This window comes from Gobio gobio (assembly GCF_949357685.1).
Source record: "Gobio gobio genome assembly, chromosome: 19".
Taxonomy (NCBI): Eukaryota; Metazoa; Chordata; class Actinopteri; order Cypriniformes; family Gobionidae; genus Gobio; species Gobio gobio.
In genome coordinates this window covers 38,982,153-39,005,681 of record NC_137112.1, presented here as the reverse complement: position 1 = coordinate 39,005,681, position 23,529 = coordinate 38,982,153, and the positions used below count along the sequence as shown (strand labels likewise).

The 23,529-nt window shown below is 36.9% G+C and overlaps 1 protein-coding gene across 1 annotated transcript in view; it reads right to left on the bottom strand.

Annotated features, from left to right (window-relative positions):
- diaph3 (diaphanous-related formin 3) overlaps positions 1-23,529 on the bottom strand; it is a 429,281-nt gene that overhangs the window by 237,866 nt on the left and 167,886 nt on the right. Inside the window, exons 5-11 of the mRNA XM_079844146.1 lie at positions 20,208-20,282; positions 19,947-20,016; positions 14,929-15,065; positions 14,177-14,282; positions 2,975-3,085; positions 1,852-1,960; positions 1,291-1,414 (exon numbers count right to left, since the gene is read on the bottom strand). Coding sequence (XP_079700272.1) covers positions 1,291-1,414; positions 1,852-1,960; positions 2,975-3,085; positions 14,177-14,282; positions 14,929-15,065; positions 19,947-20,016; positions 20,208-20,282 — 732 coding nt within the window. The remainder of the gene's footprint in view (positions 1-1,290; positions 1,415-1,851; positions 1,961-2,974; positions 3,086-14,176; positions 14,283-14,928; positions 15,066-19,946; positions 20,017-20,207; positions 20,283-23,529) is intronic.

Genomic DNA, 23,529 nt, shown 5'->3' with positions numbered 1-23,529 from the left:
CTTGTGTTCTGATCAGAAGATTCTGCACTCGTTCAGGAGATGTGTAATAGCGCCCCCTACCAACAATGTTACTTACTTAACTTTATTTATAAAGGGAGCATGTACAATTTTTAACATAAATATTTCCATTCCATGTATTGTACCGGATTTAGCTAAAAGCTAATGTTCACAACATACAGACTACATATATACAATAAAACATACACATGCTATCAGAACAAAAAAACTATTAAACAGCAACCATGTCAGAGTTGATTCAATTTTAAAAAGACCAATAGATTTACACCCTTTTATATCCTCTGGCAGAGCATTCCAGTGAGTCGTAGATTTCACAGCAAAAGACGATAGTCCAAAAGCAGTTAACTCTCTAGGGAGGCCTGCTTCATTTACTCACTTATTTAGATGGATTGATTGATTAATTCTACATGTGATATGATCTGTACATATATACAGTATATATGTTTGCTTGTTTTTTTATTTATATTTATATACAATATGTTAATGTTTTGGCAACATTGTGATACACAGTCATGCTAATAAAGCTAATTTGAAATAAAAAAAAATGTAACTGATAGAGAGATAGATAGAGATATAAACGATAGACAGATACAAAATGATAGACGGATAGATATTTGCGTCAGCTGCAGAATTTCTCAGATACCGCCGCTCAGCAGATGGTCTCTATATTTACACCACTATTTCCCTTTGCACTTCTCTCTTCTGTCAAAGCTGTTTTTCTAAAAACAATATACAGCTCACTGGCTAAAGAGCTTGAAAAGCTGTTCTCTAACACACAACACACTGAGTCATTAGTAAGACCTTAACGCCGGGAGATGTATGCTGTTGCATCACTGGCACTAATTATACTGAAATTAATAAAAACCTCAGACTAGGTTTGAAAGGGAGGAGAGGCAGCATTTTCATGAAAATGCATGAATATAAGATGAATATAATGTGATAAGTGCCTGAGTCGTTTTTGAAAGACATTTTCTTTTTTCACGGGTTTATGAAAAGGTCCTTGTGTGTCCAATACCATTTAAAAGTTCAAACGCGCCTACTCATTCTTTAACATTATTCTAAAATGCATCAATTAGAAATAATAGATGCAAAATGAACAAAATCAAAGAAATAGAAGTAGTAACTAAATAAAAGGTTTAGCATGTCAAAACATATCAAAGCTTTTTTTTTTTCCTCTTCCTTTGCATATGCATACATAGCCATTTGTTGAGTGTTTTTCATTTCCTATCCAGTTAGCTCAATAAAATTCATAAATAAACAAGCAATCCTCACCGTGTGAAATAGTCATTCCTGACCAGCAGCAGGTGCTGCAGTATGGAAAGAAAATGGCTCTCAGTGCTTGTGTCCTTCACAGAGCAATATAACACATTAAAGACGTCACCGATATCAGTACACACTGTGTTAAGGAGCACTCAAGCACTGCCACTGGTAAAATAAAGGGAACAAATGGAAAAACACAGAAAAAGAGAGCATACATACTCTCTTATACATACACTGTAGACACGAAGACAGAGAAAAGACCTATTGACTAGCCTTGTCAAAGCATGAGACTTGTAAACACTAATGAAAGCAAATGAATCAGGGTGATTTATGGTTATGATTAAATCTAAGAAAACATCAATGCAATCATGCATGGTCTGCAAAGATATTATTACAGTCCGCATATGACCACCATATTATTGTTGGAGGTCCTCTAAGGATCAAAGAATGAGTGGGAGAAAGAAAGAGAAGATGACACAGGAGAGGGAGAGTTTTCTGAGGAACGTTTAAGTGTGGACAGAATATCAAATGAAATTGTATGCGTCTCAGTGTCGAAAGGATATTCCAGTTCACTCCTGATGTCCTCCAGGCGATGGGAGAACTCAATCATGTCCTCCTCCTTGTGCTCCTCAAAGACCTTCAGCTGAATATCCAGAGCATCATTTTTTACAGTGTTCAGGCTCTACACCGAGGGAAGGACAAGGGGAAACAAAGAAGAAAAGAACAAATTAAATGGGCCATGCCACAGAAAACATGATATTCCTTGGTCTTTTGAAATAAAGAGATGTTCTATGTACACATACAACTCCAAACTCCCTACCAGTCCACCAAAACTATTGCTGGAAACTAAAACTAAAAGTTTCCCTTCTTTCGTCTTGTGCGCTTGGCCCAATTAGAGAAAAAAAGCTTATTTTAAAAAATAATCACAGCACTGATGTCAGAACCACATATGGCACACAATTCCACAAACACCTAGGCTATATTCTGAAAATCGTGGAGGTGGTGTTGCTCATTTCATATGAAAAGAGGTTGTCCAATCAGAACACTGGGGTCAACTACATATAGAAGCCTTACAAATATGGTAGCAAAATATGGTAGCAAAACAGCAGATGTAATTCTAAGTAAACAGAAAGAATGATGGGGAAAAAAAGCATGGGGAAAATTTCATACAACTGCTTTTGTTGCAAGAAAATGTGACTAACTTTTTAAGTGGACTTTCAGGGGAAAACGAGGAATGTGGCCACTTTAAGACGGAGAAAAGAGAAACAGTGACAAAACACTATTTTCAAAAATGTGTATTTAGAAAGAAAAAAATATATTTTGCTTTCATTCCATTTCTTTTTATTCTCTAGTCCCAATTCTGAGGAAGCTTCTGTTTTGAATAATAAATAAGACAAGCGTGAGGCATTAATCTATCTGACTCGCACACTCTCTGGCTTTCATTTCACACACTTCTCTCCTGTTTTGTTCAGGCAGTTTTCAGTCGTTTGTTGATAGAACATAACCACATTCAGAATGCCAAGAGGAGACAGACTGAGAGAAAGAGACCAATCCAATTCTGGCTGTAGGTATTGATTCAGCAGAGCGACCTCTCCTTCAGGCCTCATAAATTATTTGCAGACCCATTTTACAATATTTCACTCAAGTGGACAACTCATTTAAATATTAATACACAGACAGTGGTGGAGCCGCTTACCGGCAGGATCTCTCGGAGGCCACAGCGCATAAATTCATTTCGGATGTGCAGCCTGAAGTCCAACTCATCAGGAGACGTTACGAGGGCATTGATGAGCTGCATGCAAGCCACCTAAAGGAAAGATAACATTCAGTATGAGTATGAGAGAGTGTGTGTGGTGTGGTGTGTGTGTGTGTGTGTGTGTGTGTGTGTGTGTGTGTGTGTGTGTGTGTGTGTGTGTGTGTGTGTGTGTGTGTGTGTGTGTGTGTGTGTGTGTGTGTGTGTGTGTGTGTGTGTGTGTGTGTGTGTGTGTGTGTGTGTGTGTGTGTGTGTGTGTGTGTGTGTGTGTGTACAGGTATATGTGATTTATGAGACCGCAGACAACCACAAATGTGTATACAGGCATGGGTATTACAACGTAAACATTGTTTATGGAGGACAACACTCAAAATGGTGTGAGCGTGTGCTTATCCTGGGTGCCATGACAACAGTGCGAGTTATAGTGAGCATGAGCGGCTGCTGACGGCTCGCACTCATCACAGGAGCGTGCACAGAGTAACGGCCGAGCTCAGTGTTTTGACTGAATAATATGGTGTCTTTCTCGCAAAACCTTATAGTTTGCCTCCTGAACACTTTCTATATATGGCGTGCGTCTTACTGTATCATTGCGTGATACTTTTGTATCCTTTTTGTAAAGTTATAGCCAGGTCGCCATTCACTACCATTATATGGAGTAGCGCGTACAGGAGGTTTTTTTTACATTTCTGCTTTTGAGGCCTGAAAAAGATAGGAGGACATAGGGCATTAAAACAACAGCAGGGTGAGTAAAAGATGGCTTTATTTTCATTTCAGGGTGAACCATCCTTACTATAGGGTCAGAGTTAGGATAAGGGTTTGGTTTAAGATTAGTTGCATGTAATTATGTATAATTTATAGTTATTACTACAGTAACTACATGTAAAGTGTAATAAGGACACTGTAAAATAAAGTGTTACCGATTTTTTTTTTAATTAACACTTATTCGGCAAGGATGCATTAAATTGATCAGAAGTGACAGTGAAAGACTTTTACATTGTTATAACATTTTCTAATTCAAAAATCATCTTTCTGTTCTTTCTATTCATCAAAGAACCCATAAAAAATTACCACAGCTTATTCAAAAATATTATATATTTATTATATTATATTATTTTTTTATTTAAAAAAAGAAAGCTAAATATTATTGACACCAATCTTTCGAATTGTAGTTTATACAAAAATATACATATAACAGTCATTTAAAAATGTATTTAAAAAATGTATTTGAAAACAGCACAGTTAACAGTTGATTTGTAGCCTTACCAATGTGTGAGTTTATCATGGTCTTAAATGTCTCACTGAAGCAGATTGTTTTTAGAGGAATGTATATGAGACTGCAGTTTGGACCTGTTGAAGAGCATCACTGTGGTGTATGACTCTCACAGAGCTCTCAGCCAACATTAAGGATTCCATCACCTCAGTCAAAAACTACTACTCATCTCCTCAAGCAACACAGATCATCATTTATTGATCAGCCTCCTTCGCGACACCCTAAATCATACATGTGAGGAAGTGTTTAGTAAATAGGCACTATTGCATTCAGGGGGTCAAGGCGTATTGAACAGACAGTGAATTGTCTGTGTGTCTGTACCTCCTGTTCACATTACATCTGATGATAAAATAATCGATTATTCAACAAACCACACTGATACCAGATTATTTATAGTGGTGAGTATCAACCGAACAGGTTGTGATGGCACAGGGCTGGTACGAGTTCATTCAGTAAAGGACTCATCAGTCTGATTTAACAGTAACTTCTGGGTTCATGAGTCTTTTGAATGATTCATTAAAAATGACAGGCTTATACGAGTCATTTGTTCAGACTATACCAGCAGTATTCAAATGGTGAACAGTGCTTGGTTCCATCTAGACACGCGATATTATTGCGCCATTTTACCATATCTACAGATTAAAGTGCGCAGTTAACGTGTGTGCCATACACGTAGGTGTCTAAATCAGGGTTGTGCCATATCATACCGTCCATGATAATACAGGTATACATTTTTACATGATAAAAAAAGTGTCATATCGCGATATCAATGATATAGCGACGCGATGACGTATGGCGCATTTACGTTCCCTTGCGCGCACAACAACAAGAGCAGCATGTCAGCCTCCGATGACGATTTAGTACCTAAAAAGGGAGCTACTTGCTTACAAGAGGTCATCCCTCTTAACCACTGACAAAACATTGACAACTTAAAGCTGTTATTGATGTTTGCAGCGCAATATTATTGACCGGAAGGGTAACATTGACGGTTATTTTCATCAGTTACAGCTCGTTAGATCTAGCATTCTACCTCCTTTGAATCACACACAGAGATAAAGTTGTGCGTAAGATTACATTTATTTGAATGAATGGATTATAGCATTTATTTGAATTAATTATCGAGAGAGACCGAGAGAGAGTGAGAGTTTCGTACCTGCGTGACTGCGTCTGTTCAGCGTCTCTCTTAACAACGAAGATGTGCGTTTATTACTTAAAAATAGCGATGTAACCCCATCGTTGCTGAGAAATATAATGTAGTGATCCAATAGCTTAGTTGTTTTATTGCTAAAAGTCACAGGGTGGCGTTGATAAGTTTCTGTGCTCCTGAATGTGCAGCGCAATCTCCACTCTCTGTATGCGAGTGCGTTCAATAATAGCCCCGTTTACATGCACACTTTTATGTCATTCCGATTAAAATCATTTCGATTGAACGATTCTGTGGACAGTTTACATGAGACGTTATCTAAACCGATCTGGTGTTGCTGTAAGAAACACCTCAGAAAAATAAAGTAGTAGAAATAGAAGTTGAAGTAGAAAGTGCCTGGGACAAATGCTCAGATGAGATGGCGTAGCCAGGCTATGTCTGTGTCATTATTCCAACATTATCTAAATAAGTTGTTACGAAATAAAAAGTTTAACACTTCAGAAAAATGTACTTTCCTCTCGTCAACATTATAGCCTACTGTGAGTGCATATGTCACGTCACAGAAGGACGTACACTCAAAGTAATCAGATCAGGTCGTTTACATGGTGGAATTTTTCGTTTGATCGGTTCATGGAAAGGTTTATCCCACCACTCTCAAACCGATTACAATTTAATTCGGTTTGGGCATTTATATTTGCCACTGTGGCACAAAGGTCCAGGCTAATGTTGACAAGAGAGGAAAGTTAACTTTTCTGAGGTATTAAACTTTTTATTTCGTTATGAACATATAATATTGGAATAATGACACAGACATAGCCTGGCTACACCATATCTTGACAGCGTTTGTCCTAGGCTTCAACTGCGCCTGACAGAATAATGAATTTTCTGAGGTGATTCTTACACTTTACAACAAACAATAAATAGCTTTTATAAAACTGTATAAGTCCAGGTGGCCTTTGAGAGTTGCCATGGCAACGGGGAACATTAAAGCTGCTGGAGAGGACGTGTCGACATTTCTCTGTTTCTCGTAGGTTATATAAAAAAAGTTCAACAACTGCTTCAAATTGGTTAAGTAACATTACCCACAGTCTACTTTAATTACTTTTGTTAATATTTATACCTCTGTGATTATGGTATCTTTCCTTGATCATCTATTCTAATATCTATGCGTTTAGTATCTATTAGTAATGATGCGGAGCACGTCTTGATTTGGGTGCATTTTATTGTTCATTTTGTGTTTTTCAAAACAAATGAATTTAATTCATTTTCAGTCCGCATTCATCATTCACAGCTGTTGAAATAGCCATTGTATAGGGCATAAATTAGGTTAAACTAACTTGAAGCTTGTCCGCCCTAGGAAAAATAAATAAATATAAAAAATTCCAACACCGAACTATTGATCAACGAATGTTGCAGTTACTAGAAGTTAACTGGCAACGTTACGAATCTGATGCGTCAGACAAATTGTGTGCGCATGTCACAAAATGATTCCGATTGAAAGTCAGCACATGTAAACACCAAATCGGTTTAGATAAAGTCTCATGTAAACAGTCCAATCTTTCAATCGGAATGATTTTAATCGGAATGACAAAAAAGTGTGCATGTAAATCCGTGTATCATTCGTTCAGTCGATTTTTGATTTAATATTGAAAAATGAGAAAACAGCTTGTTTTTCGTTTTTTCGTTTTTTTCAGAAAAACGAAAAACGAGATTTCGACTTGATTTTTCGTTTTTCGTTCAGAGGTAGAAAAATTAATAAACAGTTTGAATATTCGATTTCTACACGTGGGCGGGAATTATACGCCCCTTTCTGCTGATTGGTCAGCCGAAGATCAAACTATTCCGTCATCGGTTCTTCCTCAGTTCCGCACAGCAGAATAAAAGTCATGCGCTTTTGCAGCTGTACGGATTCTTAACGCGTTTATTGCAACTACATTTCATATTTTTCTCATCAAACAACCAGACTAACGAATGGCTCGACACAACCCATAAAGGGACGGGGCAGAGCCTAGACAGGGCTTTCTTCTGTGTAGCCCAGCGGTTTTAGTCCAGGAAAGTGCAAGGGGTCCGCAAAATAATTTGCTATATCCTACCATATTTTCGGGATTGTAAAGTCACGGTTTTTTTTATCATGAAACATGCCGCGATTTATTCCAAAGTGACTTATATAATGCATTTAACGTCAAATTTCGAAATGTTGACTTTTTAAAGTAGGCGCATCCAGTATTCGCTGTAGCCTATTTTAGTTCATGGTGTGCGTTTTACATTTTACACGTTACTACATTTTGTAGTAATTTTAAATGTACACAAATAAAATAAATATTTTACTGTTTCGAATGAGGAATAAATTGTGATAGCACCGGCGACTCGCTAGATCACATAACATATAAAAAGTTTGGTTTATTTTAATTTGTACAGGCTGTGCAAGTCAGTAGCCTTGCTGTTATTCCAAACTCATATTTCGGCATGTGAAGATGCCGATTTAGCCTATGGGACTGGACTGGACTGGACTGAAATACGAAGCCTTCTTTACATAAATAGTATAATAGCATCCAAATGTTACATTGCAAATATGGAAACCGAATGAAAGATGCACGAGTGACGAGCCCACCGTCGATATGTTTTAATTCAAATAAATTAATTTAGGCTTGGTGTTTAAACTAAATGTTGTTTGTAATAAATGGCATAATATATAGACTATTTTATATAGGCTAGGCTTCTATGTATATTTTTATTATATGGCTACTTATATTTTTCATTCTTGTTGTTTTCTGAATACCATTAATTTAAAAGATTTGTCATACAGTGATGGGAAGTAAAATAGCCTACACACACATAGCGTAGCCTATGTGTTAATAGTGTTTATAATGTTAATGTTGTATTTTATTTACCGGTATTTTTCTGAATGTAGCCTATGCTATCCTATGTTTCTCTCTCAACATGACCCGGCGTGTGAATTACACTCGGTGCGACTTTTCTGGCAAATACGGTCAATTATAAAATATGCTTTACTATTACAAAATGCATACGATGCGTTATAGGCTATACACTGTTAATTATCCCCACCCACATTAACTTTGGGCTTAATCACTGTAATGTCCTGTTCGCATTTGCTCTTTTTATTTAGGCCTATTTATTTTTTAAAGTGGATGCAAATATAGCCTATCGTAAGAAGAACATAATCCATATCCTATGCAACTCGTGCTATATATTCCAAGCGCTCTGAAGGTATAGTACTGGTTTGAGAAACAAAACGAAATGGCAAGTTATTACATGCTTTAATGAAAATCTTTTGGGATGAATTTTAATAAAACATAAATCATAAAAAAAGAAGAGTAGCCTATGTATTTTAATATCTCTGTTCTCCGGTTTTTCTGATTCCAGCGCATTATTCATATATATTATATTATATATTTTTTTTTTGGTTTTTTTACTTAACCAAGGTAGGCTGTGACAGCCGTCATATACTGCCAGCTGATACAAAGAGGTGAATAATATCTACACAGAAGAAAGCCCTGTCTGGGCTCTGCCCCGTCCCGGTATGGGTTGTGTCGAGCCATTCGTTAGTCTGGTTGTTTGATGAGGAAAAATATTAAATGTAGTTGCAATAAACGCGTTAAGAATCCGTACAGCTGCAGAAGCGCATGACTTTTATTCTGCTGTGCGGAACTGAGGAAGAACCGATGACGGAATAGTTTGATCTTCGGCTGACCAATCAGCAGAAAGGGGCGTATAATTCCCGCCCACGTGTAGAAATCGAATATTCAAACTGTTTATTAATTTTTCTACCTCTGAACGAAAAACGAAAAATCAAGTCGAAATCTCGTTTTTCGTTTTTCTGAAAAAAACGAAAAAACGAAAAACAAGCTGTTTTCTCATTTTTCAATATTAAATCAAAAATCGACTGAACGAATGATACACGGATTCATGTAAACGTGGCTATTGAGGTGTTTATATGGAGCATTTTCATTCGTTTTGGACTTTTAAACTGATTACAGCGCTCCATGTAAACGCACCTCAGCGCATTAATATAGAACAATGATTCATCTGACTTGGAACTACCTGTGCATTAAACAATTTTATTGCACACCTTCCAGCCAATCAGAATCAAACATTCAGACAGACCATGGCATACATTTATTTAGTTACTGTTAAACTAAAATGTTATGTTATGTTATGTTATGTTATGTTATGTTATGTTATGTTATGTTATGTTATGTTATGTTATGTTATGTTATGTTATGTTATGTTATGTTATGTTATGTTATGTTATGTTGTTATATGTTATGTTATATGTTATGTTATATGTTATGTTATATGTTATGTTATGTTATAGTTTTACTTAAGATTTCCAGTGAAAACACTAATAATAACTTGTACCAAGGCTACTTTGCTTTCATTTGATTACAGTTTGATTACAATTACAGAAGCTCATTCGAAAAGGATGGATAATGCCCTTCATTTTGTTTGCACTAATAAATGCTGCTGCCTACCAGATGCAATAACCAATAACACTTTGTTCCATATATTCCATATACATTTCTATACCGTCATATTGTTATCGCAAATATTCTTGAAATATTGTGATATAATTTTGAGGCTATATCGCCCACCCCTAGTCTAAATGTAAAAAATATATATAAATTAATAAATAATAGCCTGCTAAAACATTTAATCTTAACTTTTTATATTAATATCCAGTTGGGAGATATATTAACTTTTTTTGGAAAATATTTGTAAATTTTATTAGACATCACAGCTTTGGCTCTCTGGGCTCAAGATTCTCATCTTTGAGGACTGTTTTAGTTTAAGATATTTTTTTCTTTTACAAAGTACTGCGGCTGCCCTGATGGAAATGCATAACTGTTCCAAAAAAAGTATTGTCTGGACCTCTGCTGGGAAGGAAATATAGAGATCGGACATCTTGGAACTTTAATTAAATACCGCTGGACTATACTATACTGGTTTTGCCGTATTATTCAGATTTACTGAAAATAATTAATTTATAAGAGTCACGAGTTCAATAGAGTTATGATGAGTCGAAGAATCAATATTTTTACTCAGACTTAATACTAGGAAACATTTCTAATCTTAATCTTGAGGGTCAAAACATAATGAATAAAAAAGATGACATTGCATAATTTATTTAGTTCATTCATCAATTATTCAAATGGTAACCCCCAAGAGTCTTGAGTGATGCAGTATATAAGCATGTTCATAAGAGTAATATTTTGTGAATCAGACTATACTGGTTGTGCTGTATGATTTTGATTCACTTCAAACAACTGGTTTATAAAAGGTCACTGGCTGATTAATTAAAGAATTAATATTTTTACCTGTGTGCCCAAAGAACTCTAGGCAATATGTCTAATTCAAAACTCGAAAGGTCCCAGGACAAGAATAAAAAATAGTCGGGTAAGGTATATTGAAGACATTTTTCACATAGCAAAAAAAAAAAAACGTTAACAAAAGATCTGCTTAAGATCTGTGTGGGCAGAATAAGTATTTCATAAGCAGAACCTTTTGATTTAAGAGACGATGGCATTGTATTATTCATATTTGTGTGGCTCAACGGTTGAACTTCAGGAGGAATCTCAGCAAAGTTGAGCCTATAAGAGACACTTGCTGACTACTTTCATGATGGAAAAGAAAAACATATCTGCCATTAATAACTTTAGCATCTTTTTAATCTGCCTACTTCACATGCCTGGTGAGAAATGGGAGTGGTGAGAGGACAGGATGAGGAGAGAAAGAGAAAATCTGTTCCTGTGAGAATCACTCACTCTCGATTAGCTTAGGGTAATACAGTGCTAAAAGAAATATCTACTAGACGTAGACATGAAAACACAAATTATGCATTGATAAAACAACATGCTGAATCATTTACTAACTCCCATGGATGAGCACACAGCCACACATGCAAAAGGAATATGCTTGGTATCCTCGAGCTTTCCTTAATTTCTTCAAAAAATAAAGCTGGTATGTGCAGTCTATGGGCGACCCTGAGCACTCCCTGCCGCCACATTCCTACATAAACAATCTGAACTGTATGCACTTTTTCTAGATGTGTGTCTCTAAGAGCATCTATTTGAAGATGCAGCCCCTAATTATATATCAGGCAAGAACAGAGTGGAGTGAGAAAGAGAAACCCTAAAGAAAACTCCAAAACTGTTCTCAGTGATAACGGTCTTTGATAAATGATTAATGTGGTTAAAAGAGATCACAGCTGACTATGAGCAAACAGGAACAATAACCATTCAATCAACAGAACATTACTAGAGGCCTCTAAACACACCAGTTGGCCATCGCGTGTCTTGGATATTTTTCTCCTCTCATTTAAACAATTCCTAATGGAGAGAAAACGGCCAATAAGGGGCCGTTTCCTGTGTGACCTGCTATTGTAGTGCATGCAATTGCTTCGTATTAACTATTCAACACTACAAAAAGCTTTTGGACTGAAAGAAGAGATATTAGTGCGTTGATTAATGCTAAACATAATATTCTGAAGTGAGTGCTCAAGTCGCAGCACTACTAAATATGTTGCTCTCTGCAGGTCACAGTAAAGCATTAAAGCACAATGAAAGCATTCTATTTCAAAATGATATATTTTTTAGCTGTAACATTAACTGCTGAGTTAGTGGGTTATCCTAAATGCTGGATATGAGAAAGTATGTGAACACGTGCTCGCTCTATACATATTTGAAGGGAAAGATCTGTGCCTCTCTTTCACCTCCCTCTGCTACCAATTAAATTGAAACACGACTACTTTGATCAGCCTTAACAATGAAGACGTGCAATTAACACAGCCAAACCAGTGCATGTTGTTCTGTAGGGCCAGCAAATCTGCATGGGCCTTTAAAAAATGTACATTTTTTACAGAGAGACAGAAAGAACAATGGACGGACAATAGAGAGATGATAGATAAGACACTAGACAGACAGAATAACAGACAGACAGATAGTCTTTTTACACATTAGTGCTCTGATTTAGCCATGATCTATACAGTTATTAGAGTCAATCATGGCTTGTGACTCTAGAATATCAAATAAGTTTTCTACTGTACTGTCTACCTTTAAGAAAACGGTCCATTACAAGATTTGTGGTTTACAGACCCTGACTCATTGTGCACTTCTGTCTTATTTACAGGCACAGGACTATATCCATAGTCAAATTATTAATTATTTATGGAATTATTTTAAATCTCAACAGGGATGTTTAACTAATGCCAGTTTGTGCTTTACAGTGCTAATGAAGTGCTATAACTGGCAGCAGTAATCTTAGAAATAGCCTGAGCCCCTAAGCATGCTGGCTATACAAAAGGTCATGTTGATTTGTGAGAAAGGGGCAGGAAATGAAGTTAGTTTTATAACGAATTTCACTCCTAAATATGCAACATACAGCTTAAAGGAGCACTGAATATCTTTTCTTATAAGCTTTTGAAATGTGTTCTTGTATAAAAGACTGATCTTCAACAAGCAGACATGCTCATTTGTTTACTGTGTAGGCCTCTATACACAGACGGCAGGTGATTTTAAAGTGTAAATTGTGTTTTAGAGGTGATTCAGGGCCCTGTGACTTCATCGTTATATTGAAGACACTATCAAGCAAATTGCTGGTGCTTCATCTCAGCATGACCATTTAGCAGCCCCCAAATCTCTGAGGAAACTCAAAATGGAATAGTATATAAAGGAAATGCATTTCCCCACCTGAGCAATGCACACAATAGTCACAATAGTGTGAACAGCACTGTGAAAATGGGTTGTTTTATACTTAAGTGTTTAATAGACAGTAGATTATTGTTTAATAGATAGATTAATAGACAACTAGTCATTTTAACAGTGATATTTGTTGCATCACTGAAAAAGAAAAATCCTTTGCCAATTGTTTGCCAATAAAAACAAAAGCAAGATAGATTTAACTCAGAAAATGCATATTAAAAAAAGTTCCATTCTTTCTTTCTTAAAAGTGATATTTGATTTTATAAATTAATTTATATTGAATTTAGTTATATATTTAACTATACAAATTATTTCCATTTATTTATTTATTATTTATTTTCATTGATTGGCACTAATGCTTCTCCGTCGGTGTATGAATGAGTGTGTGAATAGGTGAATGTGAGGCATAAATGTAAAGCGCTTTGGATGGCCGTAGGTCTGTTAAAAGCGCTATATAAATGCAGTCCATTTACCATTCTCCGCTTGTCAGGGTCAAGTGGATTTTTTGAAGTGAGAGAATTTTACTTGCCCAACAAGACAATTAGCCTGAATAAAATGTCAATAACAAAAAAATAATTAGGAAGGCATCCAAATTTTGCCCACTAAACATTTTCAGCTGAGAATGATTCTTGTTTCATTCTCGAATTAATCAGCCATTTGAACAAATTGGTTGAATGAATGACTCATTAAATCACTTGCCGCCACCTATTTGTGTCTTAAGTTTCATATATTTCAAAGCATCATTTCTCCAACATTTCACATTTGTGTGTGTATATAGGGAAAAAATACAGATACATACACAGATCAGAGTGATCCTATTTTCGTTTTCTTTAGAAAGTGGCACCAGTTCAGCCTGAGAGCAGATTCACTTTCTTTTGCATCTAGCATAGGTATAAATATATATATTTGGCTGAGAGTATATTTTACCGTACAAGGTCATGAGGGCATTGATGGGGATTTAACAGCAGAAGATGAGTGAACAAGAAGGTATATAAGGAGCAGTGAACGTTTACCTGTAACTGGACGGAGCGAACACTAAGGCCTTGGACGATAGGGTTAAAGCGGGCCACCCCTCTTCCCTCTGTTGCTGTGGTGATGGCTTCAAGGACCTTCTCCAAACTTGATGCAGGGAAAAAAGTAAAAGTAAATGTTACAGCTTTGATTTGGCTTTACATTTTTTGCAGAGAGTTATGCTGGGATTGCACTTCTCACTGGTATGGAGGGCAGTTTAAATGCACTTACTGCTCCTAATATACTTTTCATAAAAGACAACTGCACATTTGTCATGGTTTACATGGAGCTGATATTTAATTTAAAAAAAAAGTGTGTTTTGATGAATCCTGTATGCATCCAAGCTAAATGTATGCTCTCCTTATAATCTCAATGCAAAAAAAGAGGAATAAAGTATGAATATGTACACAGTAAGAATATGTACATTGCTATACTAATGAATACAAATTGGTAAAGAAAACAGTAACTAACATACACAGAACTAAAGAAAACATTTAATTATGATGCCATGATATGAAGTTCAACAAACAGTGGCCCAAAAAAGCATTTGAACACACAAAAAATATATGAAATAAATAAGTGATACCCTATTTGAGAATGCTGAGGTTGAATAGCACAATGGGGACATAAAACATCAACAGAAACTATAAAATTGAATAATTAAATAATTCAATGAGGCTGAAATAAGAAAGAACAATAATTGCATCATAACCAGATTGATTTCAACTGAAAGGCTGCAAGTCGGGAGGCTTACGTATTTTCTTCTCCCACAATACAGATTGCAGAAAGCAGTTTAACCACATCTGTCATCATGGCCGGCTGACAAGGGTCAATGGCTTGGGCCAACAGTGCCAGACTTGTCTCCTCTCCAAAGATCCGCTCCAGTCCATACTGCAGACAGACAGAAAAAGTTATGTCATTCATAACCCAGTGTAACTCTGTGATTATATTCCACGGTGACACAGCACCACTGCTAAATCTACAGCTTCTCAGTAAAAGATAAATTCAGTGGATCTGAATTGTATGTAATGACTTTAAAAAAATTACTGCACAAAACGGAGAGCTAAAAAGAAGAGCTAATGACTAGGCTGAACAGAGAAGTGTGTGGCAGGCGAGCTGTCTGTCAAAATCTGTCACCGGCCGAATGTGGTAAAAATGAATACCAAAACAAAATCAAACAAACCAAACCAAAATATATGAAGCTATATAAAATATTGAGAGGACACATTAAATTCACAGTAGTAGTTTTGTAGAAGAGTTTTAGTTTTAAATTAGAGGTGACTCTTTAAAAGTGGAGGAACCAAAGAAGGACATGGCGTAGCTGCCTGTTGCTCTGTCCTTGAAGTAATGATAAATCTGCGATCAGGGATATGTTAATAGTAGCGTGAAAGAGAGAGGGAGGGTGAAAAAATAAAGAAAGAAATGGCAAGCATAAAGGTGAATGAAGAACACAGACACAGGACAGAAAAGCCTTGGGGGTCTGGAACGACAAGAGCGGATCGAGACCCGCAGAGAGAAGCGAGGAGTCAAAGAGGGGAGAATATCCACGTCTGAACACAGGGGGGTTCGGTTAATGACGACCGCAGCGCCAACACCACAGGACGAATTTCTCATTAATTCAAAACACTCTGATGTAACTTGAAAGACAATATCTCTCTACTCTGTCAATCTTTAGGTATAAGAGATTCACTTGGCGAAAAAAATGATTCACAAAATGTTTTGGAAAATGGAAAGACTAATTATGAAATGTCATGATCTGCTTATTTAGAAATGAACAAATATAAATATTTGTCATAATGTGAAGCTACATTTGGAAGACCCAAATCAGCTGCCATCTTGCAACAGCACAAAACAACTTGTGACTCAAGTTAAGCAATTTTCAAGACATGAATCATGCTGAGTGAATTAATTTGACTAAAGAGCTTTAGGACAGCAAATTCACCAAGTTGTGTTAATTGCTCCATAACTCATGCCAATTAATGCCTGCGACTGCCATATCTTAGACTTGTTGTCATTCAGAACAGATGTTTCTGCAGTTTTTTTATGCAAACTTAGGTATGAAAACATCCTTCCCGCCTCAGAGGCACAGGGGAGATAACGCGTTATCACAGTGTTTACGCACAGTAATGGATGTAAACATATTTGAGCCATTTTCTGTCTTCATTCAGTGGGAGTTGGTGACAGCTGGACGGGAGCACCTGGCTGGCAGGCAACATGGGCGGAATACGTCCCATGATGCTACGGGGCTAAAGTGAGAGGTCTGGAGTGGTGACAGGCCTCTGGGTAAATAAGGCTCTCTGCACCTGTCGTGTGCTTGGGATAACACCAGACCTTTAGGGCTGAGAGGTGTGTGTAGTAGATTTTAAAACTTGCAGAAAACACAAATGGGATTTCCAACAAATTAATGCCAAAAATGACTACACAGAAGTGTTTTTTCTGTGACACTACAGAAACGGGTAGTGTTTCAGGAAAACAACAATGGCCTCAACCCATTTATATTTCCTCAGTGGGTGACCATGACAGATTTACTGAAAGATTCACTGATGCGCTTAATTGCTTTGTTTCCATTTTAAACAAATGGTGTGTCAATTGGAGTCGATGACGAGACAAATTCAATCACAAAAAAATAGAAATCAAATTCTGAAGCTCCTGTGGGGGAAAAAAACTTAATACATACTGTAGAGTCAGTGGGCCACTGCCCTGCAGCGTTTAGCTCCAACCCTAATTAAACACACCTGATCCAGCTGGTAGAGCCCGACGGGCCCAGACTTTATGCCCCTAGGGTCGGGCTTTGGGCCAATTTTCACATCATACCTCACACGCGGGCCGGGCTTCGGGCCTATTTTAGGTTTCTACTTCGTTTTATATTTTAGACATTCATTAATTCAAATGTGTTGCGCTTGTGGTAACAACACAAGACCATGCTACCGCGACCCTTGAGACTGGCTTGCACAGTTTAGAGTCTGCGGCGGCGCCAGCAGCATGGCAGCATTTTAATGGCATTAATAACCGAGGGCACAACTGATGCTTTCACGCACAGTAAATCACTCCCGCGAGAGAATAACCGATCTACACGCTCCTTTTAAACCCCCGCACGCGCATGACATCTCTGAGGTTGCAAATCAAGCCCCTGTGAGCTTGGACACGACTCGCAGCATGTGCGCCATCATTCCCCACACTCGCGCTCAAGCTTCTATTTTGCTCACGCAAAAACTTTTTATTTTTGACATGGGGTGGGACTTTACTAATTTCATTGTAACCTGAAATGTCATTGGTTAATTCCTTTTTCCGGAAGTAAGTTGTGAATGAACACCTATGTAAAACGATTAGACATGGCTTCATCAACGGACCAGATACAAGTGAGTTAAACTTTATTTACTGACTGACTGATTGATTGCATTATTAATATAATATGTCCTTACCAGATACTATATTAACTTGATTTCTTATTTTTATGGAGCTGTAGCTACTGGAGAAAAATGAGAACACATAGTTATATTAGTTCACCGCTATATTACCACTATACTTCCGCTAAGTAGTATCTTTGTTTACCCAGCCACATTTATAGCAGTTTTGAGAACTTCAGAAATGTGAAAAGTATCCATTAAATTGTTTACTATAGTTAAAGTACAGTTTACTTTAAATGAGCATTAGATCACAGCAAAGATTTTTTTTAATCTAATCTAAACATAAAATCTAACAATCTAAACATAAAAATAGTGGAAATTAGGATGCATAAATATCTTAAATCATATATTAACCATGTAGAATCAATATTGACTGCTCCAGACAAATAAAAAATAAATCAGCCAATATGTGCATATTTTTTTCTTTCTTTTAAAGTTCTAATATTGATGCACTGTAATATCGATGCTTACTTTAATAAAATACATTGATTTACACCATCATAAAACACAGAGTCAGACCTGTTAGCGAGGCTGATAGATGACTGCTAACAGGTTCTCAGATAAGATCAGTTCAACTTCACTCAAACATCATGGGATATGTTGACACCAGACAACATGTCTGTCTAACATCTGCCACATACCCAGTGAATGAACATGGATCAAAACACCACAGATCTCTATCTGTACGTGTGTATGTATGTGTGCACGAGGCAGGGGTATCTCCTCAGACCGCGGGCTATCTCAACAACATCAGAGACACCACAAGAGATCAACTTCTAACGCCTCTCTCTAACAGGAGTGTGCAAATCATCAAAAGCCCCCTAAGACCTCTCCACCTCGGCCGTGCGGAGTACCCCCCTCCCGAGTTCAGAGTGGTGGCTGTCTGCAGCCCCCTTCATCTGAAGCTCTGCTCTTATCGCTCCTGACCATTTGAAAGCTGCCGCAGGTACGTGCGTCCGACGGGGAGAATGAGTTAGCGGAGATGTAACACACCAGTTGATGAAGAGGGGTCGGCTGACACACAACTGTGGTTGGAATGAGTCTTGTTTGAAGCTGGTGCTTTAGGGTAATGATGAGATTTCTACTTCAAAAAAGTATATCTGAAACTCATGAAATACATCCACAGCCCATAAATATGCTATATATTTATGCATAAATATGCTACATATTTATGTAGCACATTTATCTGCAGGCAGTCGTAGCCTTATGGTTAGAGAGTCTGACTGGTTGTGGGTTTGATTCTCTATATCGGCAGGAAATGACTGAAGTGCCATTGAGCAAGGCACCTAATCCCTAATCGCTACGGGTGCCACAGCAAAAATGGCCGTCCACTGCTCCAGGTGTGTGGGTCAATGGTTTGTGGTGTGTGTGTGTTCACTACTCTCTGCTCCTAAAGTGTGTACACTAACTTGCATGGGTTAAATGCAGAGAACAAATTCTGAGTATGGGGTACCATACTTGGCCTTCACGTGTCACTTTAACTTTACTTCATTCCACATATTCTATGTCATTAGTGACATTTACTAAAATGTGATTCTAGACTTGTCACTATTGAGTGAAATGACTATAAATTGTTTAGAATGACAGCGCACATTATTCCTCTACAATGAAAAAATAATACAAGTCTAAAAAATTACTTTGAATATGTTTAAATAACATGAGATTATTTGGCCATGTGCAAACTGCAAAACTTTGGCATATCATTCCAGTGCTACATTGCAACTAAAATTCTTACATCTATTGTTATGCCTTACAAACTTAAAAGTTAGATTTTCTGTAATGTATTCTGCATTTAGTTTTTTTGGTGCTGATTGGTCATTAAAATAATGTTATCTATGTGGCTGACATAAATTAGATTTTGTCAAAATAGCAAAAATTACTTGTGAAAGTGTTGAAAACATCAGTAAAAATGGGTAAAAAAGAAAAAAAAAGAAACAACTATAATGCCATAATTTTCCAGCATGATGGATTAATGGGATTGGGTTACATTATAGCTTTATCATTTTCAGTTTGTTTAAACTTTTCTTGTTCAAGGACAAAAATAAGGATATTTTTTTTTAAGAAACAAAACTGAAAAAAAGATACAATTTCTAGCAAATATAAAACAATACATGGCTATACAAAAGATGTATCAGTGTTTTGTTGTGGGGCGGGTGAAAATGTGCAAGCAAAAACCATTTTTACAGCTTAACAACCACCAATGGGAGCGAAGACTGCTAATCTCACATTGAGAAGAAGAGACACAACCATATTTAGCTGCAGGTTGTATGTGGTCTTTGAAAACTGATAACTGTCCAATGACATGAGCATTATCTCAAGTAGGAGGCAGTTATAAAGGGAACCATCAGCTCGGTGACGTTATTACCTTGTTGTTCATAAAGGCCTTGAGGCACTGAATGACTTTGTGTTGACACTTCTTATCCACCTTTTCTTGGCTGAAAAAAAGAAAAGAAAGAAAGAGTGAGTGAATGCAGGAGGAGCTCAGTGGGTTAACAGAAGACAAAAACAGAGTCAAAGAGTTTAGTTAAACTATACGGAGATCAGGGCTAATGCTGAGGGTAAAGAACTAGTTTGAAACCAAGTAGGAAGCCTTTGCTGAAAAACATATTAATGGAATTTGTTTTACTGTTTTTTGAGGAGGAGCTTCTCCAGCGTATCCAACAGCAGGCCCAGACCCTCATGGCCAAAACTCTGCACCCAGCTGGAAAGAAAAAGAAAAAATCATAATGTAAGTGTAATTCTGATAGCTGCAAAAAAAACAACAAAAAAAAACCATGCAAGGTAGATATTAGACGGGTTATCAAATCTACTTTTTACTATATATATTATCTAGTGAATATATATATGCACACACATAATTATATAATATACATCATAAAAATTTGACTATTATATAAAGAATTATGGTCAAGCAGTTCAGGCCATAAGCTCTAAAACTGAAGAATGTACTTCATATTACCTAAATAAACCAGACTGTATTACATTCCAGGACAGAACAATAAGGGTCAATAAGCTTTATCAGAGCAGAGTTTTTTCAGAGCCCATTTAACGTCACTAGATTCCACCTTCAACAAATTAAGCTCTTCCCCTGGAGCTAAAAGTGAAAGGCATTGCTAATAGAGCAAAGATGTTTATTTTAATTCCATTCAGACACAATCTCGCGCTCTACATCTCCATTGATTTGGCCTCTATTGTCTGTGGGAATTGCCACGGCGGAAATTTAACTCTCCAATATCGAGAGGGGAAGCGTGTTGAGCGAGGCATTGATTAATAATGAGGGAATTCAATAAGCATAAACAAACCGATTAACCCATTGTGTGTAGCAAGCAGGTTAAAGAGTTCATTCAATTACAAATGCAGCTTTTAACAGATGTTTCTGCAAACATAAGCTTTTATTTGGATGTAACAGTAATAACATTGACCAACAAAGCAGAGATTACAATAAAATATGTTTCATATTATATTATCCGAGTATAATACCCAGATAATATATCAAAACTATTATAATTATTTTTTATGCTATGGCCAATAATAAATGGCAGATATTAAAATAAATAATATAGAATTTTAGGACTAAATTAAAATTAACACTAACAATTGCCATTTCAAAGTAAACTCCCACTCAGGCAATAATATGCATGCATGCAAGCATCTTTCCGTCAATTTACTTTTAAAGATGCAGGTGAACTTCATTGTTCAAGCCTCACTCTTTTCCACAAACACCTAAAAAACAAACTCGCACTGCAATTTCACGAAATTTTCAAGTTGTGATTCATTGTGTACCGAAGTCCCCAGTGGCCAAAGAGAATCACTGATAAATTGGCGCTTAAGCCCACTAAAATCAGTCGGGTAAGAACAAGAGAAAAGCTCATCCGCCATACTATGAGCTGTTGATCATGTCAGTCAGTGGGCTGTGTTGAGTGCGGTCTCACAGAACTGTGTGAAATTGCTTCAGTGTAAGTGTAGAAGAGCGGTGAGCATCAATAGCCAATTTTCAGAAAGCCAGTGTCAAGAGGAGTGGGTGTGCTTCCAAGGCTAAATTACAGCCGAAATTGACCACAACCCGGAAACTAGAAACTAAGGTGGACTGGAGAAGAGAAGAGAACAGAGGAGAGAGAGAAAGATAATGCTGTTTAAAGTAAAACCGAGAGCAATACAGAGATGGTCCGATGAGACCGAGGAAGTGCTCTCCTAGCTGAGCTGTGGCAGGATTGATATCACCAGTTTCACAGACAGAAAGTTGCGCCAAAATGAGTCCTTGTGACAGTTTCATCATGAAATAGCCAAATTCAAAAGGTATAATGCACACACACAGATACAATTACATTTACATTTATGCATTTGGCAGACGCTTTTATCCAAAGCGACTTACATTGCATTCAAGGTACACATTTTACATTTTGTCAGTTCTTGCTTTCCCTGGGAATCGAACCCATGACATTGGCGTTGCTTGCGCCACACTCTACTGTTTGAGCTACAGGAAAGATACATACCGGTATATATCTTCAGGACTGTTCCACTGGTGCAGGTGCAAAAATATTTTATTATTTATTATCATTTAATAATTCACTGATGTATTTCAACAGGTCACACATGCACATTGAAACAAGTATTCCCGTACAGCCCTGCGTATAACATGCAGAAAAATAAAGTGTCCATGAATTTAACCACAACAGTGGAATTAAAATGCAGGGACGAAACCTAATAAAACGTCCTTATGTTTCAACTAAAGCTAATGTTTAGAACAGCGATTCAAGTTTGAATTGTTCTTGTGTGACTTCTCTTTGTTTTTAGTAGTCAGCCTCAGACACTCGATCCTCCTAACAGATGAGGGTTGGGAGGGACAGTTTAGTAGCTTAATGGTGTGTGGATAACACAAAGGTGTAAATCGCCGTTCTTTCATACGGCGCACATCAGCGAGGGAGAGCGAAAAAACTTGCTGAAAGAGATCCAGCGAGAGAGAGGAAAATAAAAAATTTGGTTCTTAACTTGTTGCTTGTACTATTTTCATTTTAATTGCACACAGCAACACTGCAATTTATTTAGCAATACAAATGTAAATTGTTGAAAGAATAAGATTCTGTATTCGTCATTTTAAATCACACAGGGAATAAACACCTGTAATAAATAAATAAATACTGTTCCGAGACTTTATTTAAACCTTAAATGTGTGTTTTTTTTAACTGAATTGTAATCTTAGTATTCTTTTTAACTCTTATTAATTTTTTATATTTAAAACAAAATACTACTTTTTTGAGGGTAATTTTAGTCAACAAAAATGTTTAGAGTCTTTTTAAAGCTGTAATAAACATATTCAGCCAACACGGATTTGTACAGAGATATGTTTTGAAATGTGTTGTTTTCACGCTGTAACCCTACAGATTAAGATCAAATATTAACAATGTTGTTATCATTAAGTATCAATTAAAAATAAACACAGCCTAATACTAATAAAAATGACAGATAATGAATAACAAAGCTCCAGAAAGTGTTTTGAATTAATGTAAATTTCAAACAAACTATGATGTTTGAAAAGATTGAACCTTGAGCCGGGACTCGAACTCGGATCTCCTGAAGCACAGCTGCGGCACGTTGTAGCGCTGCACACAAGGCTATTGTCTTACCACTGTTAATGTTCCCATGCAAAACATAACATAAAATGCTGTGTTGGCACTAAATCCAAAAAACATGATATTTTGTGCATGTGTACCACCACCATATATTGTGAATACATGTCACCATTTCCCTTGAGTTACTAGCACAGTCCTTCCCTATATGCAAATAAACCCTAGGAGGATCAAAACTATGAGTTCTCCAACATGGAAGGATGCTGTCGTACTATAGCTGGAACCCAGGGACATGAGAAGCTATGATGAAGGGACCTGATACAAGCCACCATGTCCTAAATATGGATCTACATACTTCTCTTTTTCTGTCTCACTCCCCCA